The 20,580-nt window shown below is 42.6% G+C and overlaps 1 protein-coding gene across 1 annotated transcript in view; it reads left to right on the top strand.

Moving 5' to 3' along the window:
• The window catches only part of LOC133968940 (low-density lipoprotein receptor-related protein 8-like), an 88,121-nt gene that overhangs the window by 35,890 nt on the left and 31,651 nt on the right, over positions 1–20,580 (top strand). The window contains exons 4-5 of the mRNA XM_062405199.1: positions 9,530–9,658; positions 19,746–20,135. Coding sequence (XP_062261183.1) covers positions 9,530–9,658; positions 19,746–20,135 — 519 coding nt within the window. The remainder of the gene's footprint in view (positions 1–9,529; positions 9,659–19,745; positions 20,136–20,580) is intronic.

The following is a 20,580-nucleotide window of genomic DNA, read 5'->3' as shown; positions in this document are numbered from 1 at the left end:
GCGTTAATGACAAAGAGGAGGGCGGGAACTTCACGCACCCCCCGGTCTAATCTTTAAACGTGACGCTTTGGCGATGCGCTTGCCTTTATGTAAACGGCAGCCAACGGTGAGCGCACAGCGGTTTTCCAAGGGGCTAATTACATATAGTGCGGCACATACACCTTAATGCATCATGCTCCAGTTATGCTGGAGCCCGATCAGCCGCGCTGTCGTCTCCCACATGCCGAAAAAACCCTCATCTTGTATTTAGTTTAATTTGGCCCCCTCCTTTCAGCTCTCCTCTCCTGTCTCTCTATTTCAGTCTCACGTGCACAAAAGTAACAGCACACACACACACACAGACACATAGTTGACACACACTCAGTTAGAGAACTTTGGACCCGGGTGCTGCAGACATCTGTGCCACAATCATTCCGGCTCACCGCGTGGATTCTCAATTACACGCTGGAGTAGCGTTACACCATCGCATTAAGAATTCAGATTTGGCCCACACTGAGCGAGTTGACTTGCGTGCTCTGAAAAATGAATGAGTCTTCGGGGGAACACGTGAAGTGCCCGGGCTCGTCGTTTTTGGTATCAGATTAATGTGTAATCAAGGAGGAAGTGGGCCACCGCATCCAGCTGTGCAGCAGCTCCTCCGCTCTCCCCCCGGCCGGAGCGTTGACATTTCCACGCTGCTCCTGTAGTCGCCGAAATAACTTTTAGAGAGGATTGCATAGAGAGGGTTAGGGTTAAAGGCCGAATTATAGTCGGGTTGCACGCATGCACGCAAGACATGCAACACGCCCCTTTCGTGCCCTCGTGCAGCTTGCGTGCGTCCGCCAATTTTTCTTACTATACGACAAAGTGACGCGAGCCTCACGCAGCCCGCAAGGCTTGTGATTGGTCTGCTTACTACATCCCGTCCGGAGTTTAGTTTCCGGTTTCATGCCCCATAATACGCGGAATTCACGGAAGATTTAGAAGAACGAATATGGACCAAATAGATGAGCACTTGGCAGAAGAGATCCGAAATATGATCACTTGTATAACCCGTCACTGACTGGCTGATTTGTCCGCCAGAAATAGCCTACAAGGAGCCGCACAGGCTATGTAAATAAACAGTCGATGAAGAAGAAGACGAGTCTTCTTCGTGTGTTTTGTCTTCGACAAACATCCTTACTCCGCCTAGTGTTCTGGCGGTGAATTGCGCGCAACACGTTAGAAAAGTATAAACCAAAACGAGTCCGTCAATGCAACTGCGTGGACTTCCGCGGTTGCAGTCGCAGGACTATAATTCGGCCTTAAGGCCAGCGCATGCTTCTGCAACTGCGTCGGCGGATTTTCACGCACCTGTATCGCAGGACTATTTGTCATTCATGCTTCCCCAAGATTCCCCAAGCGCTGTGCATCTTATAAAGCAATTCCCCCCCAGAACACTAGGCGGAGTAAGGTTTTTTGTCGAAGACGACCTTAGAGACGCCCTCTTTCTTCTTCGTCGATTGTTTATTTACATAGCCACTGCGGCTCCTCGTAGCTTTTTTCTGGAGGACAAATCCGCCGTCAGTCAGTGACAGGTTATACAAGTGGTCATACTTTCGGATCTCTTCTGCCAAACGCTCTTCTATTTGGTCCATATTCGTTCCTCTAAATCTTCCGTTGTTTCTGCTGGTATTATGTGGCATGACACCGGAAATGCGACTGTAGTTAGCAGACTAATCACATCCCTTGCGGGCTGTGGGAGGCTTGTGGAGCTTTGCCGTCTAGTTCGGAAAATTTGGCGACGTACGTAAGCACGTAAGAAGAGATACATAAGCACGTAAGGGGCCCGGAAGGGCTCTTGTGCTTGTGGGGCTGTGAAAATACAGAAACAGGCGCCGGACTTTAGGGTGAACGTCCGCTGCCTGACTCCACCTGGCAAATTTGTTGCTGAGTGCTGCTCAGTCTGGGCTCTGCTCAGTCTTCTCTCAGAGTTGACAAGCGTGAGGTAACTTCACAGTGTTTCTTCTTCCCGGAGAAGTCGTTCATTATATGAGGACATGCCCCCCCCAGCCCAAATACTTGGAAAAATATGAATTATTCAAACAGATTGAAGTCTTCTTTTTAAACCCACCATATGGTGCCTTTGGTTTGCCCATCTAAGTGTTGTGTAATTTGCAGAGGGTTATAGATATATCCGTGAAAGGGGTTTGATGAAAACTTCTATGAAACTATTTGTAGATATTGAGCTTCAAACCCCTTAGAGCTTCTCCCTGGGAGTTAATAACAGAGCCTCACTTTTGTACTTACTTTATAATGTTTTCGTTTCCTTTGTAAAGATGTTTGTGTAAAACACACCACTGGGCTTCACTGATGTGATGTGATGTGGATTGTTTAGAGTCATGAGAACATTTTAAGAGCACATATCCTTCACTCTGCTAATTATGTTGATTTTCTGTTGCCGGTCGTCTCTGTCTCAACACAGATTTTGTTTACATAGTAAATTGTTGATGTGTCAGAGAAGTAGGTTTAATATGTCGGTAGACTCAGAACTAAAGCTGGGGAGAGTTCCATCAGTGGCAGAGCCTGATAGCGCCGCTAAATTGAGGTTGATGCTGTTATTGTAGCGTTCATACGTGGAAACGGGGGCAATTCTCATGCGTTGAACTTCAGTTGGTTACGCTGTCTGCGAAAAAGAAATTAGAGTTGGATTGTGAACCCAAGACAAAGTCAGGCTGCCACCTCAGCTCAGATTTAAAGTTACTGATTCAGTCAATTTAGCAAGATGTGATGATATTTTAGCTTTTTTCCACTTAAAACAGTCTTTCCCTCTACATTTGTTCAGGTAAACAACACGTTACCCTAAGTAGTAGTTAAAGCAATATACACTAAGAGTGGTTTACAGTGAATTTACAGCTCATGGGAGTTCAGTCCAGAACTATTTACTGAGGTGGAATACAGCTATGCAAGAATGACAGTGATTGTCACATGATGGCAGGACGGCATCGAACAATATCATTATCAGCTAATGTGATTTTTGTCTCAGATTAAATGAGCCCCTCCAGTCTTATCGACCACTCAAAGCACTTTACTGTTCACTCACACGGCCATTGAAACGTGGCTTCTGTGCACAGTGCTTTTTCTATTACACCACTCATATAGTGTCAGGAGCAATTTGGGGTTCAGCATTTTTTTCTAATGCCGCCTGGAGGCACCGGGGATTGAACCACCAACCTACTGGTTATTGGATCACTCTCTCTACCCTCCTGAGCCGCACTTGTAGATTAATCATTAAGTGCTCAGCGATGTCTAGAAATGATTAAAAATATGACTCCTAGAACCGACTCCTAAAGCCAAGTAAACCGTCCTGATGTTCTAATAATTTTTTGTTAATGATGCAAGCATTTTTCTATTATGCGCACAAGGCTAATAAATCATCTAAGCCTAAAATTTAAGGTGCTTAAGCATGCTAATTTTTTTTTGTTTTCAGATATATTTGCTGATTTATTGTTTGAATTGACAAATTACTTACTTGAAAAATTGCAGACATTACAGTCAGGACAAAAATTTGACAATTATTTGTGATTCATAATGGGGGGTGTCATCGTGCCAAGGTGCTGAAGACTCTTGTCTAACAGCAAGAAAGTCGTGTACTTAAGTTTTCATATTTAGCCTCTCTGAACTGGCCCTCGGCAGTTGACTGTGAACGGTTGTCTGTACGTGTTAGCCCTGTACGTGAAGACTGCACCCATCATCTGTGTGTTGCCGGAATTTTGAAACCGAAGTCGCGCTGAGGAGGATCAGCAACATCACTTGGTTATAAAGAGGCGTTCATGCCACAGTGCATAACCTGCTAATGCACTTTGCTTAAAAATAACAATCTCCCATCTTGTAGTTTGCAACCAGCTAGCGTGTTCTTGGCCGGAGCACATGTATAATTCAGGGAAGGAGGACACAGCCACGCTAACACGGTTTAATGAAGCAACGAACCTGACTGTGACTCATGTGACTGTGAGTGTTTTGTACTTTTTTAGATCTGAGGTGGTTGTTACCATTTGAAGCCTGACATAGACGGGTGTAGTGTTTGTACTCACTCGCCTCCAGTTCTTCAGACATAAAAGACTTGCTGTGGGAAACGAGGAGCAGGAATTCTCAGAAACAGGTTTTGGAAACACCAGAATGTGTGTTTTTCTAAGTGTTTCTAAGTGGAAGCAGCTGTAGAGAGAAGTCAGGGACTGTCGGGGAGCAAGAGCTGTCATGAACTGGTTGTGGGATGAATCACCACCGCACATTATCTATAAGCATTTGAAAGCAGCAAAAAGGGCACCAATTAATGAATAGGTTCCTCATTATTACTCCCACGCCGCTCTGTAGTTTGTTGTTGCATTTTTTATGAAGCTTCACTTCTGATCAATTCTACACATTTTTCCCCACCACAGTGCTTATTACATATCCCTGTTATCTCATCATATGCCTCAGCGACAATCGACAAAACTTAAGAGCCTCTCCACTCCGTCACTGAAAGCCTGGTATTGAGGTTTAAACACTGAGCAGTAACAAGGTCGCCTGCAAATGAAAAGCAAAGCTATTACACCATTGCGCTGAGGAAACAAAGACCGCCTTGGGTCTTGTAACAGGTGATGAGTTCTGAACAGATCTCTTGCCAAAACGCCACAGAGGAGATATCTCCTCATTTTTCACTCCGATAGTAAACCACAGCCAGACAGTCAGTTGGTGTCGGTGAGTAATTGGTTTTCATTAAGTCTCATTCACGAGCAAAATCCTCATCACCTTTGTCTTTGTGAAATCTGAGAATTCGCTAAACAATAGCTGTCATTAGAGGCAGGGAGCTAACGCTACTTGGCTGGAGTCAAGTTTGGCATCTTCGTGTGAATTTTAGAAGAACTGTCGGTTTTCAGAATCGTCAGTCAGTCAGAGATCAGCCTCTGCTTGGTCGATTCAGATTCTGCTAAAGTCTGCTCTCCACCTGTCTTCCGTCCTTTATCTCTTTCTTCTCGCTTTGAGTGGCTTTGATTTTGCTTTAGGATAAGAATCTGAAAGGTCGCACAGCACTTTGCATCATCATCTTGTCCTCTTTTCTTGTTCCTGGTGCACCTCCCCTCTTAGGGATTCCTTTATTCCCCCCCTCCTGCTCTGCTCTCTGCGTCCCCCCCTCTTTCATTTCATCCCTGTGACTTGTTCTCTGTCAGGTCCTCTTTGGCTCTGCATTAGACTGAATTCACTCCGACAGCATCTAATTTCCACTTTCAAATATCCCACCGACTCGCCTCTTTCATCTCAAGACATTTCTGAGAAAACTGCATTTCCTCTCTGACCAGCCACTCACTCATTTGGTTTGAAGATGTTACTCAGTTGTAATGCTTCACATTGCTTCACATTGCAGCTCATCATTCCTTCCCCTTGTCTTTTTGTTTCTTCTATTGAGCTCGTTTGCTCTCCAGACAGTCGTGTCTAGAAAGAAGTCACGAATTTCTCACAGAGAAAGATAAATCACAGGGTATAATTGTCTGTCGTATGCATGAAGAATTAAACAGTGATGCAGGCACGATCAAAGGCTGCCACACGTTGAGGGAAAAATACTATCCGGTTTGAAATGATGATTTCTAAAATTTGTTGCACATGAATCAGAAGAAATAGAAAGTTATATCTGTAACTCATTGTAAATTTAGAGGTCTGTCGATGGGTCATATTAAACTATATTATAATATGAGACTGACTGTCAAACATATTGATGATTAACACGAATTGCAATTTGTACAGATCTAAAGTTTGTGGACTGTAACCAGGGGCACAACCAGGGGCAGATTCAGGGGGAAACTGGCCCCTGCTAAAATCGGATTGGGCCCTGAAGTGTCCCTGTTCTGTCAGTGTGATCTGTAACAATACTAACAGCAAATATCCCAATTAGTTTAAATCTTTACTTTCTTTTCTTTGAAGAACACATTGTGCTTGAAGAAGGAACAATCGTCAAAACATATTCAACGATGCATTGCCTGTTGAAACCTACAGAGCTAACAGCAAACAAGGACTGACTTAAAAGTGCACTCTACGGAATTGTGCATGGGTGTTGGACGTACAATCAGCCCCTGTGTGTAAATTGTTGTCGCTGTTTGACCTCTGATTTAGAAAACAATCTATCACAGGGGCTGTAACCTGATTGTAGGTAATTGACACTTCTCAGCCAGCAGAATACCGATTTACAATCTACCCTGAGTCCGAGGTGTTGTTTGCTGTAGGGACACCTCTGAACACTGCAGTAGCAAGTGCTTGTTTTCTTTTTCTGTTCGTGGGGTCAGGGCCTGGCTGCCTCAGCCATTCTCAGATCGTGATCTCCCCAGGCACCAGCTGCCTCTCCGTCTTTCTCCCCCACATCCCTTCTGTCACCCCTCCTTCCTGCAGGGTCAGTAGAATACCCAATAAAGGCGGATGACAAATACATCTTCTTTAAGAGCTGGTGATTAATGGTGGTTACCTGTTGGTGCATGGTTACCTGACTTATCTACCAGGAGGATACATTGTTTTGTAATGATTCTGAGTCAATAGATCAGACCTGGACTTATTTAACCCTGCCTGAACATTACACCTTAAAGGATAATGTATTATTTTCTTTTGTAAATACTATATTATACTCCATATACACATTTTCTTATAACTTATTTTTATTTGTTGTATGGTAATGCACATATTTTATTTACACATTGTTAACATTTTATCTTTACTTCACATTTCTAGTTATTGTTTTGGTCTCTGTATATTTCTATTCTTGTGACTGGAACAAATCGCCTTCAGATTTTGATAGTGATTAGTATATGACAGTATGGAATATGAGTAACAGGAAAAAGCAGTAGAAGTCTGGCAAAGACAGTGCTGTCACACCACTCCTCCTCTCACTACACTGGTCACGGTCAAACTCGACTCTCCTGGCCAACCACTGCGCTCCGTTGCCTCCGTGCTGTCACTTCCTCAAGCCGCTGATCTTTGACTGAGATGAGTGACAGGACTCGTCTCTGTTCTGGCTCCGCAGTGGTGGAAATAATTCCCCAGTGAAGTCACTGCACGTCCCCATGCTGCAGAGTGAACACCCACCGTTTTTCATGCTGCACCTTGAAGCCCCAGGCTAGAGCTTCGATTTAATTTCTTTTGAACAAAGAACCAAAAAAACTAACAAAAAACCTGAGTATTGTTTTTAACTGTTTATTCAGGGGAGCTGAGCCACCAATTTGGATTTCTTCTAGCTTTTGATGCTTTTGGGTTCCTATGCATTTGTCGCAAGTCATTTTGGATAAAAGTCACAGCCAAGCCATCAGTGTATGGGTAAAACATCCTGACAGCAGGCAGCTGAGGACCTTTGTTGTTTGCAAAATGCATATTGGTCAGAAATCCAAAGTAATATAAACCAATATATAATTATCAAAATCAAAATTACACTATAAAGTACACAACAATTAAATAGTGTTATTTGTTTTTTTACTTGAAAGTCAAAGTTATTGTACTCATTATGCTCTAAGTAAGGGGTGTCCAAACTACAGCCCCCAGGCCATCTGCGGCCGGTCATCCATTTTAAATTTGCCCGCCTCGGAAAAAAAAAAGCGAAAAATACTATTTTTTACTAACAATTTAGTAACACTTAAATGGCACGTACTTATAGCACTTTGTAGTTTTGCTCTATTTTTGAAGAAATTGTACTTTCTTGATTCTTGTTGTTCGGCGTTTGTATCCTCTGGTACCCTTGAATGCATTGATTGTAAATCGCTTTGATTTAAAGCGTCAGCTAAATGAATTGTAATGTAATGGACTATGGCCCACTGTATTGTACTTCTCAGTTTAGACACTAGGTGGCGCCCCACTTGAGGCGCACTGTCAATGGTCCGCTCCAGGGCAGGGGGGCGTGGCAGTGTGATTGGCCCAGACCTTCTTTCTGTATATGGCCCTCGGGATAAAAAGTTTGGACACCCCTGCTCTGTGATGCTGTCACTGCATACCACAGAAGATACATTTACACCTCATAAATTAAGAAAACAGATACTCATAAAAACCTTTTCGGTTCATTATGAAAACATGACTATTAAGGCTAAAATGATCCCTGCATTTTAAAACGACCTTTGTAATTGTCATGGAATATATACAGTAGTTCATTTAATAATTAAAGCTTATTGCATATTGTATTTACATTAGCAATTAAGGAATTCAATTTTCGCCTAAGTGCAGCTTTCTAATTAATGTGTTTCCATGTGAACAGATGTGCTTTGGCTCGGTAGATGCACTTCATGTCTTTTCCAATTATCCACTATACAGTTTACACTAACATCAGATATTCTGTTCTAACCACATAAGTGATTTTCATTACGGAGATTGCTCCCATTGTTTGTCAGCTGAGACGAGGCTGTGCGCTGAGTCCATGTAAAAAAGAAAAAACACGACTGTCAGAAGGTTTATAAAGTTCATGTTGATCAGCAGCTGGAAAGTGTGGTCACATGGTGACCACACTTCGGAGTTGCTCAATTAAAATATATATGCAGTAGAGTGAATACATGTATCCATGTTAAGTCAGCTGTAAATTAAACAAGACATGTTGTAGCCAGCTAGCATAAAAGCTAATGCTATAGGAAAAATTTGCTAAAAATGGTTTGAATAGATTGATCAAGGTAACATAATGGATATTTAACAGATTATAGCTACAGGGGATGTAATAAATGGCTTAGAGCTCATAGATTAATTGTTGAAATCCGATACCGTGTATAGAGATGGAGAACATGTCTCCACTATTTTCAATTTTAGAAAAATGCTAGAATATCCTGCCATCTTGGGCTTTGGACATTTGGAGCCAGAGTTGATTGACATAGCTCCGTTAAATTCATGGATTAAAAAAATACCAAAAGAAGCTCATTACTTATTAATACCCAATGGTATTAATAAATATAGTTGAAACATAAGTCTGTAGCTCCAAATTCTTCTACTTTGAGCTGCATAGGGTTAAATAAACTTAATCAAATTTCAATTAACTTAATAATCAACTTATTTGGAACATTGGTCGTTGACGAAGGGGTATTTGAGGTCCCCTGACAGTACTGAGGTGTGTGTGATATGGGCCATTGTTCTTAAATATGATATGAAATTGAAATAATCAAAGACGGAAATGTGGTCTCACCCTTTGGTTTCAGCCTGAGAGGTTTAAGGCTGCACTGTAAGCAGAGATGTATAATTAACAACCTGCCTCACATGAAACAAATCTGGTTCAAACCTGTTCTGTGCCAACTACAGCAGATTGGCAGGAAATGAGAGTTGTGTGTGTTTGTGTGTGTGCGTGTGTGTGCGCGGGGGCGTCTTTTGCTCTTCAGCCAACTGTGCATTTACTGTAGTTTATGATCTTTCTGCATGTCTCTTTAGAGGCGGCCCAGACAGTAAAATCAATTGGCCAGACTGGTGGAGATTTGGACGAGTTTTAACAGCATCGAGGGGGCGATGTCTCGTGGTGGTTCTTGTTGCAGCCTTTATGGGACCATAAAGACCTGTGCAGTAATCTCCCTATCTCTTTTATCTCTGCCCACAGGCAAACAGACGTGCCCGCCGGAGAAATTCGACTGCGGAGGATCCACCAACAAGTGTGTCTCGTTGTCATGGAGATGTGACGGGGAGAAGGACTGCGAGAACGGGGCGGACGAGGAGGACTGCGCCTCCGGTGGGTTTGTTGTCACGGAAATGGAGGAAATGCATGAACCCTTGTTTATTCCGGCTGTATGTTTTTATTTGAAATGGTGGCAGTGACTGAAAGGGAATGACTTGACGATACTGGAAGTCGGCCAGAGGAATCACAATGCTTCCTTTTTGTATTTTAGAGGGTTTCATCCTTTCTGAACTCACTTATCATCCAGGGGGCTTAGGACTTTAAAGCACAGTGGGGAGCACTCCATACAATTAGAGGGATTTTCAGTAAGTTTTGATTTAAGCCAACTGCACTCAAAAAATAGGTTTACTTTGATCTGGGATGTTTTTTTGTAGGAAAATATGAGATATCCGCAGCTTTCTGGTGATGTTTGGATTCATCTGCCGTCACATTTTGAACCTTGACTCGTTGGACTTCCCGCTGCGGGGTCCCTCAGAGCCGTCGAAAAATGACATCACCTCCTCGCACAGCCAATCAGACAAGTCAACCGTGCGGCTGCCTCCACCCCTTCAACCCCTGCAGGGACTATTCTTGCCCTACTTCTGAAGCGGCGTGAAAAATCGGCTCCCTCTTTTTCTCTCTCTCCCTTGCCTCTTCACATCAAGAAAAATTGATTGAGGGAACCGAGCGGGAGGAGGTGTGGTGTTTAGACTTTGAAGATTGTGCAAAAGTGGCACGTGGTGGTAAATGCACAGGAGGAGAGGGCGGGGGGGGGGGGGGGGGGGGCATCTCCCTATTATCCCATATAAATTATGTTCTTTCATTCCAGGGATCTGCTCCGTTTCAGTTAACCGTGTGTGGGCGAACGGTACCCATGCAATTCATGTTATTTTTTAAAGGATCTAGTCTATTTACATTTTGTATTTAGAGAGGAAACCAAGTGAATTTGTCATGAAATGATAACATCAATCAGAGAAATGATCTTCTAGAATAGATATTTACCATCCTCTCCTGGAAAGATTAAGAGCTTTGCATCCATTGTGCTGTAAGGATATTTTCGTCCCATCAGCCTGCAAGTGGCCTGTCAGTGACTCCATGTCTCAATGTGGCCCCACACGCTCATGCCCGGCCAAGTGGTACTGATTCCATCGACTTTAGATCTAATGCCTTCTTAGCTCAAATGGCTCTTCACAGCGCTGCCCATTGAGACCCAGTCTAGCCTGTGCTAATCCTTTTTTCATTCTAATGTCTGTATTGATGCGGCAGTCTTAAGCTTCTCAGTGGCGGCACGAGGGCGGGCGGCGGGCGGGTAGCCACCCAGGCAAAGGCCAAAATCCCTCCAGATGTAAAGTCGTTCAGCGTGAGCGGCAGGAAGAGGCTGACTCAATCACCGGCGAAGGGCCGTTAAGTGCTGCACAGGCCAGTTTATGTGAGAACTGATTGGGCCCAATACCAGGATGGAAGATCATGTTTAAATCAAGGGCAAGAAGCTTTTTTACCACAGATCAGTCTAGGTACCAAGCAGCAAGTCTTAAATTATTGTTTGTGGCTCAGCCCATTAACACAAGGAACAAAAAATAAGGGGTAATAAATCTATATACTAAATTCGCCCAGCCACAGTTTCATAATGATACAAACCTTTTTTACCCAAAATCAATAATCTCTGATTTAAGGCTTAGAAAATCTTTTTGAGTTATTTTGCACACACAAACAAAAACAATGATATTCTTATTGCAACATTTTGAAACAAGCAGCTAAAATTGAATGCTAATTGATGATAGTGCAAATATGCTGAGATATTTGCGATATGTGCAAAAAGAGCAGAACACATTCACATTGACAGCAGATGTTTACAATGATTTACTCACCCTGCCTTGTTTAAAATGCCTAAACCTAAGCCAGCTTCACCGTATCAGCCACTGAAAAGACAGTCAAAATATATTGAACATTTGAATCATTGTCCCTGAGCATAATCAATGTTGTGCAGTTGTGTCAACTCAGCAGTGAGCTTGTTGATAATTTGCTAATTGACTGCGTTTATAGCTTTTCTAGTCCCCGAGCCCTCAGAGCACTTTACACTACATGTCACATCCACCCATTCACACATATACAGTGACTCTATGCAACGCTTTTTTATCACACATTCAAAGTCACTTTCAGACTGGATGAGCCTGGTTACAGGACGACCCGCTCTACCGCCTGACCAACAGCCTTGATGAACTTATGGTAAATGAGACAGAACATGTGTGAATTTAAGTTTAAAATAAGTTATAGGTCACTGATTTAGAGCTGAGCTCTTAGATTACTCCTTATACTGTAGACTGGAGGCTTTAGATCTTTCACATTTACAGTCACGATAAAGAGAGGGGGGGAGGTGTGATGGAAACCACCAATCGGTTTGAGTACGTCTCAGTGTGTCGGCTCATTGCAGGCTCAGCTGCTGGCACAGGGGCAGCTGGAGAATTGACTTGAAAGCAGCATTAACTCTGCTGTATGTTTGAGGTTAGAAAGAGAAGATGAATGAATCAAAATGTGTGAAAATATAAAGCGGTGGCTGCGTGAGAGTGAGAATTAAACTTTTTCATGCACAGTAGATGTTTCTCATCCATTTTGCTCAGCCGCAAACCTCAGTCTGTTCACCTGTAAATGTTATTCCATCATGACTGGATGCAGTTGATCTTAAATGCTGAAGCATTAAAAAACCTACAATTTTAGGTACCACTGCAATGTCGGTGCACATCAACAAAACATTCCCTGCAAAATCCACGTTATTCTAAATACAAGTAGTGGCTCTGTCATCTTTTCAATTTGATGTGTTTAACAGCAGCAATTTTGTTGAACCAATTCATTGTCTTGTTGTGTATCTCACTGCCGCTGTGTCTTGGCATCGGGCTTTGGATACTAATTGCCAGACTCCACCACCACCTTTCTGAATGAACAGACTTATATTGACTTATCACAAACAATCCACAATTCCACAAAAGGACCAACATATTTCATTCATTGGATAGTTTTACTCACCTGGCCTCCTGCCCCTTTGTGTGGACCCAAATCCCCAAAAAGCATTAGCTGTCGTGCTAAGGGCACTTTCACACCTACCTTGTTTTTTGCGGATTCTCACACTTTTGTTTTTAGTTCGTACCAACGCAACGGTTGTGAAAGATCTATACCAGAAGAGCTGGTCTCAGACTGGATCAAACTGAATTAGGGTTTGGTTTGTTTGCGATGAAAAAACATTGACGTACGGATCAATTGCGGGAAGTTAGACAACCTTAAAGAAAAGAAAAAGAAGCAGAAGTGGCTCTTAGGATCTCTTGTAGTCTTAGCTTCCAACAATATAACATGTGAACAGACGTTAATTTGTTGGATTCAGACTAATGCACTAATGCTGCATAATAACAAAAATAAGATTAAGATTAAGATATGTTTATTTATACCAAACACATCCACAGACATGCACAACACACTCATGCAATGGTAGGTAAATTTAACCTCTGCATTTAACCCATCTGTGTGCAGGACACACAGAGCAGCAATTCATTCATGAGCTTCTTTCAAAACGAAACTTAAAACCTAAACTAGACTCACCTAAACTCAGTCAACACAATGATGGCTTTACAAAATACATTGACATTTTCTTTTCGGTCGATTATAGAGAGTGTCAGAAATCCAGTATCACAAGAGTCATTATTCGATCCTCCTTCATTTTGCAGTGCGTTGGTGTGCGCCGACTGGAAAACAACCAGATTCAAGTTTCACTGCTCCGGCAACACAAGTCTTTCTGTTGCTGTCTTTTACACTCGTGCTTTTTTGAGGCGCTCATAGTCTGGCTTACATCGAGCTAAACATTCAAACACGCTGTTCCCTTTCACATGTGTTTAGTGTGAGCGGAGATGAGCACTGACTGAGCGGGATCCCACTCAACTCTCTCTGCGCTCTGCTATTAGTAGAGTGAATAGCCCGCCGCAGACTCGGAAAAGAAAACCTTGCAGAGGCATCCTGCTAATTGAGTCACCCGCATGTTAAATTATGTATAAAGTAGAATTTAGCCCTCACCAGAGAAAGCTTCCCCTGATCAACATTACATTAAGCAGCGGCTCCAGAGAGGCTCCGCGAGGAAGTTCAACTGTGTCCTCCTCAACCCTCAGCGATGTGGGTATTTAATGTGCACTCACTCGCTGGGCATCTTCTCCTAAGAACGGCAGTCCCGCTGGGACGCACTCCGAGGCACAGGGAGCCGGTCCAGACTTGTGTGTTTTCAAATAATATTCTTGTGTGGTTATACTTTTGCTTGTTTTATCTATTCATATTTAACACTGCTTGGATAGTATTAGGCAAAGAATGACTCCTTGTCTCTGTTGTGAAACTGAACTGGCAGGAGCTGCACGTCCCCAGCAATGCAGCTACACCACTGACAACATTTCCTCCTAATTTCAGTCTGGTAATAGAAATCTAGACACGTTTTCAATTTGTCTAAGCGGTGGGTGTTTTGTCTTGTCTCAGGTCTCTGTCTCCTCCGCCATCGCCCACCCGCCCCCAGGTGGCCTACCTTCTCAGTCAGTAATGATATCTGAGAGGAGGTTAAAAAAAGCTCTCTTCACTTTGATTCCCATCTTGTCGGCATGTCGGCAGTTATCTTCTCCTGGTTGTTAGTGCAGATGAGAGGGGGCTCTCTGCTCTGCTACAGCTGTGTTTGCTGTGTAAGTGGGTGCGTGGCAGGAAAGGTCAGCCGCTGAGCTGTTTCCCTGGAGAGAGTCACTGTGACCTGTGTGAAGTGGCCGGCAGCGCGAGTGTGTGACTCTGCCTCTCTGGGTTTGTCATTTGTGGATGTTGTGTGCCTTTGTGAGTGTTTGTGTGAATGGCCCATTGACCCTGCTGCGGTGTCTGTAGCTGAACTGTCCCTTCAATATGAATCTATGAATGTTAGAGCTGTTTTTCGAATGTGCAGAAAAAAACCAAAATTGGCTTTTACGCGCTTACACATGGTTGTTTAGATATTTCTGTCTGGACCATCGTGATGGACTAAAGAACAGACAGGCACTGGTATTGGCCAATCGAATTACAGCTGGTGAATCTGGTGTGTTAGCATTGTACTGATAGCTCTTATATCACGTGAGCATGAAAGCCAGTGATGTTGTGTGTACCAACCACAGCATGAAACAGATTGTTGTCATTATGATGTGAAAGCTACACAATCGTGTTGGAGTCCAGCGTCACTGCCAACGTTTTCCCATGTCTTTTTCATAATTTGGCATGGTTGTTACACAATACATCCACTAGAGGGCAGAGTCGAGAGTTTCTGACAACAAACATGACAGTGGTACTTCACCTGTTTAGAAAGAGGCAAAAGAGGACGCATTGTAAGCAGCATTGTTCTGTGAGGCGATTCAATACATTAAGGCATGTGGATGGTGAATTCTGTGTTGCAGCTTCTTCCTCGTGTCCAATTTGTCATGCTTGAACTATTAGCTACATTGCCCCTCATGACTTCTGGTGGTACTGCTCCGTTTCGTCTGTTTCGGCTGTATTCTAAAGTGTTAAGAAGATGTGCACAAATACAGAAGAAATTAACAGAATTAGCTCAGTCCTTTTCCCTATGTATCTAACATCAAGCATTAATGAGCTTTAACCAACAGAGTCATCGCCTGACTAGTGCATAGCATGGGGCTGCACATGTTAGTGCATAGAGAGATTTTATAGCCTTACAGCTAATTGCACATTTCTATATATGCACATATACAGTCTGTAGTTTATTTTGCAGCTGTAGTGTTTGAATACACATGTATAATGTCACCATCTTTTTTTTATTGCTTTCATTATGTTGTAGATTTAATTTATACAGTTCGTCAATCAATCTAATCTTAATAACCAATCGTCTTTAGATTCTTAATTCTGTATTTTGCAGAGGCCTCTCTTGCACCATTCTCTCTTCTTGGGTAAGTCTCTATAAGCTTGGTACACCTGGATTTGAGCAGTTTATCCCATTCTTCCAGGCAGAAACTCTGAAGCTCTGTCAGAATGGATGAGAAGAGTCTGTGAACAGCCATCTTCTGGTCCGTCCAGGTGTTCTGTGGGATTTAAATCTGGACTTTGGCTGGACTTTCCTCACAGTCAGAGACTATTATTTTTGTGCTGAAAGTTAAACCGTGAAACTCAATCTCAGTGTCAGTCCTGGACTCTATATCAGGTTTTCTTCAATGCATTCATTCTTCAGTCAATCCTGACCAGTGTCATGCTTCACTGTGACGATAGTAATTAGTCTATATCACCAAAAAGGCCTGAGAATCGCTATGATGGTTGTTTTCATCTCAGATTCTCTGCACAGGTCTTCTGAAGATCTGAAATCTTTATGAAGACTCAACGCATATTCGTTTAGTTGAGATAACAATATGATCTTTAACAATTCTTCTTCTTTACAATATCTAAAAGGGACATTCTGTTATATATATCGTGACCTGTGCAATTACATTATCAAAAATGTTTCCAACAATGTGTTAAAGCCAGAAAAGAAATCCAGTTTTATTCATTTGGGGCATTCTGGTTGCCTTTTAACAGCGTCATGGTGACTATACCCATTGCTTTACCCGTCTCTGCTACAGCTTCTGGAGAGAACAACATGAACACACTGCTATCCAGTTAGCCAGTCGTCTGTTAATTCCTTCCACTAATTGTATTGGTCGTAATGGATCATGACTATTCATTATCGTGTTCCGTGCAATGTGAATAAAACTTAACTCCCATGATCCCACGCTACTTCACAAGTCTTCAAACTAGGTAATTTAGGTCAGTTATTATTTTGATTGAGAGACCCCCCAGTGGCTTAAGTTACGAATAGTAAATTGAATTTTCTGCTCCTTCTTTTAATTAATTGACCACACAATAATCCACTGAGTGAAATGCTGGGTCCTCACTTCAATTTATCTATCATTTAAAAGCCACTGAGTTGTACCACATCGTGCACTGTGGGCTCAAGGTTGTTCAAAAAGTCTTGACATTCATTTACACTGTGCCCCCACTGGAAACCAGCCTCTCTCTCTCTCTCTCTCGGAACCAGGTCACTTGTGTACAGTGCTAATGGTCTTCTCCTTGTATTATAACGTACATGACTCTTGAATCTCATTAATTATTTAGTGGCAAATTAAAACGGAGTGAGGGTTCAGGGCATTACAGGGACAGTAGTTATGAAACACATCAGAATCAGATGGAGCCTGTTTAATATTAATGAATAAAAACCCTTCACTGAACTGAATCCACAACATGGGCTTTTTGTTTCAGTTGCCTTCCCCGTGCAAACAAGGCTGTTGGAGTCAATTAAGGCAACACTGGTGATTGCAAAGGAAAAAAAACTGACTTTGACATATGGTATAATTATATAGGACAGTAATTAGGATGCTATGATTTCGATAGATGAGGACATGTTAACCCAGTTGAACCCAGCATGAAGGTTTGCTCATGATCCGTCTATTTTATTTAATTTCTCATTTTCTTTTTACTAGATGTTTTGATCCAGTTTGATTTAGAAACCACTGACTGTGTTATTACTTTTAACGGACGGATCAAACTGCTTTTTGTTTTTTTTGTTTGTCTTTTTGATATTTAGAAGAATTATCCCAAAACTACTGGACATATATCAAACTTGGTGAAAGGATGTGGTATGGATCAGGGAAGAACCCATTAAATTTTGGTTTGGATGTGGATCAGAGGGGAGATCCAGAATTTTTTTTAGTTGCGTTCTTTAACATTGCGTGATCAGCAGTTTTGGGGTTATTTGTCAGAGAATAACGCATTAATCTTGATAGAAAAAAAGCAGACATCTGTATGGTATAGACTGATTTTTATGAGTGTTGGGTAATTTAATGTGGATCCAAATGAAAATCCAGATCTAGGGAATTTGAAATGAGGTTTCATGAGGCGACTGTTGGGCCTTGGTGGAGGAGTGCGCCCTCTGAGTGCCCTTCAGTCCTTTTTCTGTAGCCATTTAAATATTGATCCCGGTTTGGATCAATGTAAAAGTATCTGTTGCAAAAATGCTGCGTATGCACATATGCAAGGATCCTTTTTGTTTTAGAGGGACTATATGAATGTGGGTGTGAATGGGTCAGTGCCAATAAACTGTACAGTGAAGAGCTTTGAGTGGTCATCAAGACTAGAAAAGTGCTTTATGAATACAGACCATTTATCTTTTAAATAAAGATAAATGGCTGATGACTCTGGACATCTGCAGTCAGACCACAGACTGATCTGTTAGTGACAGAGAGGTATTATTTCACTCAGACCAAATTAAATGACTGGTGGTTTTTATTACAGTCCCGTGAGGGCCGCAGAAACTGTCTTTTTTCAGGGGGTTTTTCCAGGCAACTTTATTTAATCCTGGCTATTCAGGTGTGAGGAGGATTTTATCAAATGTGTTTCAGAAACAAATTAATTAATGAAAAAATATGTCAAAACAATAACCCCTCCCCCTCCATCCAAAGGCAAACGGTGCTGGAGCTGAACTCCTGGTGGTTTGTGTAAGAGCCTAAATGTGCTTCTCCCTCTGCTGGCCTCATGTGCTGCTTTGGCCTCACAATGGGAACACTGACTCACTTCACAGACTCAGTGTTTTTGGCCAGACACGAGTCAAGAGCCAGAGAAAGCTGCTTAAGGTAGAGAGAGTGAGAGAGAAGTGGATTTAGAAAAGTGTGCACGTTGACTTTGAAAAGAGGAGATGCACATAAACTTTTCTCTCTTTTTCATGCAGGGGCAAGTGAGGCCAGTGTTTCTAACTGCTCTTAGTTTTTTTAGGGTAGAATGGCATTTAGAGTTGACTGTGACCTACAATATGTGGTTGACCTTTGTGCTAATGATGCATCACAGGTTAAAGACCTGCTGATTGCAGAGAGGTCTATTATCTTAAGCCTCTCAGTAGGAGACGTGTATCATCATCTTCCTGTGAAACCACCACAGTCCCCTCTCCTTCCTCTCAGCTCCTCCTGTCTTTTCCCTGGTTATGATACCACTGTTGCATCTCAGTTAACCGGAGAATCCCTTTCACTGTGTCTCTCTGTTTGAAGCTTATGTGATTGAATGACGGGGCAGAATTTCAATACATCCGACAAAAACATTCATAAGCCTCAAGTTAGGTACTGATTAGAGTTTGGTGGTCAAAGGTCAGCGGTCAAGGTCACTATGAATGCACAAATACCTGTTGGCCATACCGCACATGTTTATGAGGACAATATTTCTTACAAATGCCTGATCAGGAAAAATGTTAAGAAACGACAGAGTCAAAGGACATTTAACCTGTGAAATAACGTTCTGCAAATACACGAATAACTATAGAAAGAAATTGTGATCATATTTGACTCTTTGTTGGATGCTGAATTGTAGACGCACAGACACACTCAAAGATGACCTGATTTGGTGGATAAATGTCACTGACTTCACAGAATGAATGCGCTGATTATGTCAAATGGGGTAAAATATTAAAACCACGACATTTTACATCCAAAAGGTCAAAAGTCAACTTTGTCGCAATACCCTAAAACCCTTTTACTGGTCATTATTTAATTCAAAAGGAGAACTTGTTTGTGTTTTTCAGTTAAACTTTTCTACATGTGAATATTCAGAATCTGTAGGTGCTGGAAGGCTTCTAGTCTCTGTTTCTAGTTTGACCAATCTATTGCCCACATTTACGTGTGGAGAACCAAAGAGATGGAACACATTGACCGAAATCAGCTATCGGCCTTTTCATTTACCTGAATTCATATGCAAATAGTTGTTAAAAGAGATTTTTTTTTGTAGAGAAATTGTCTCGGCTCAGAAATCGGCTTTGTGTACCAAGAGGCCAATTAATCATCAGACGAAAGCCAGTGAGCTACGAGATTGATTTTTGTCAAATGGTTTGATACATTTCAGTCAGTTTTTATTTTGATTTGTTACAGGCTCTTAAGGATGGCTGGGTTACAACTCATTTTTAAAGCACAGGCCTTTAATCATATTCATTTGCTTCCACTTTCAGCTTTTGAGGGAAAAGTCAGAGGCATATTGACTAAACTGTAAATTCATTGTAAAGGCTTCTCTTCCCCTGCGTCAGTATTCATAAGACAGTATAGATGCAGACTCACCATTTCTACTCAAACCTCTTTCTAAGGTTTTTGCTCTCTCTGTTCTCGTCCTCCAGATGCCAAGGCCTGCCCCAGCGGCGAGTTCATGTGTTCCAACCGCAAGTGCCTGGCCACCGTCTATGTCTGTGACGGGGACGACGACTGCGGCGACGGCAGCGACGAGCTCAAGTGCCTCTCCCCTCTCACCTGCGGGCCCAACCACCTCCGCTGTAACAGCTCGGAGTGCGTGCCGCTCATGTGGAGCTGCGACGGAGACCCCGACTGCTCCGACAGCTCGGATGAGGGGCCCGAGCGCTGCGGCGGGGACGGGGCCCCGTACCTGAACAACCGCCGGGCCAACTGCACCGCCGGAGAGTTTCGCTGCGCCAACGGGGAGTGTGTGCGGCTGACGTGGAAATGCGATGGAGATCCAGACTGCAAGGACAAATCGGACGAGTCTGATTGTCGTGAGTTTGCCTTTTTTCTCTGCTCCTCATGAATCTCTCATTGCACGGCCTTCTTCCACGTAGCCCTTCGTCTCCCTCCTTTTTGTGTTCTGCAAGTGCTTATTCATGTTTTCCATTGTAACATAACTATTGGTTATCCAGAAGGCTGTCCACTCCATTCAGATTGATGCATGAACATTGCTCCTCTGTCAGACGGAGGCAGTGGACTTGTAGGATCTGGGTTCAGGCTGAGGGAGAGTTTAGGTACAATAGAAAATTGAAGTGCACATGTAACCATGGTGACATGAGGAGGGTACAGCAGAATTCATCCCATAAACCATGGACACACAAACTACATACTAATCCGATGCAGGCTGGAGCTGGCTGCTGTTGATGCAATTCTCAGAGAAAGTGGAGGAACTGTTTAGTTTAGCAAAACATCAACTTGCAGGTGGTTGTAAACCAG

The sequence above is a fragment of the Platichthys flesus genome, chromosome 14 (assembly GCF_949316205.1).
Source record: "Platichthys flesus chromosome 14, fPlaFle2.1, whole genome shotgun sequence".
Classification (NCBI taxonomy): Eukaryota; Metazoa; Chordata; class Actinopteri; order Pleuronectiformes; family Pleuronectidae; genus Platichthys; species Platichthys flesus.
This window is presented reverse-complemented; position numbering and strand designations above follow the sequence as displayed.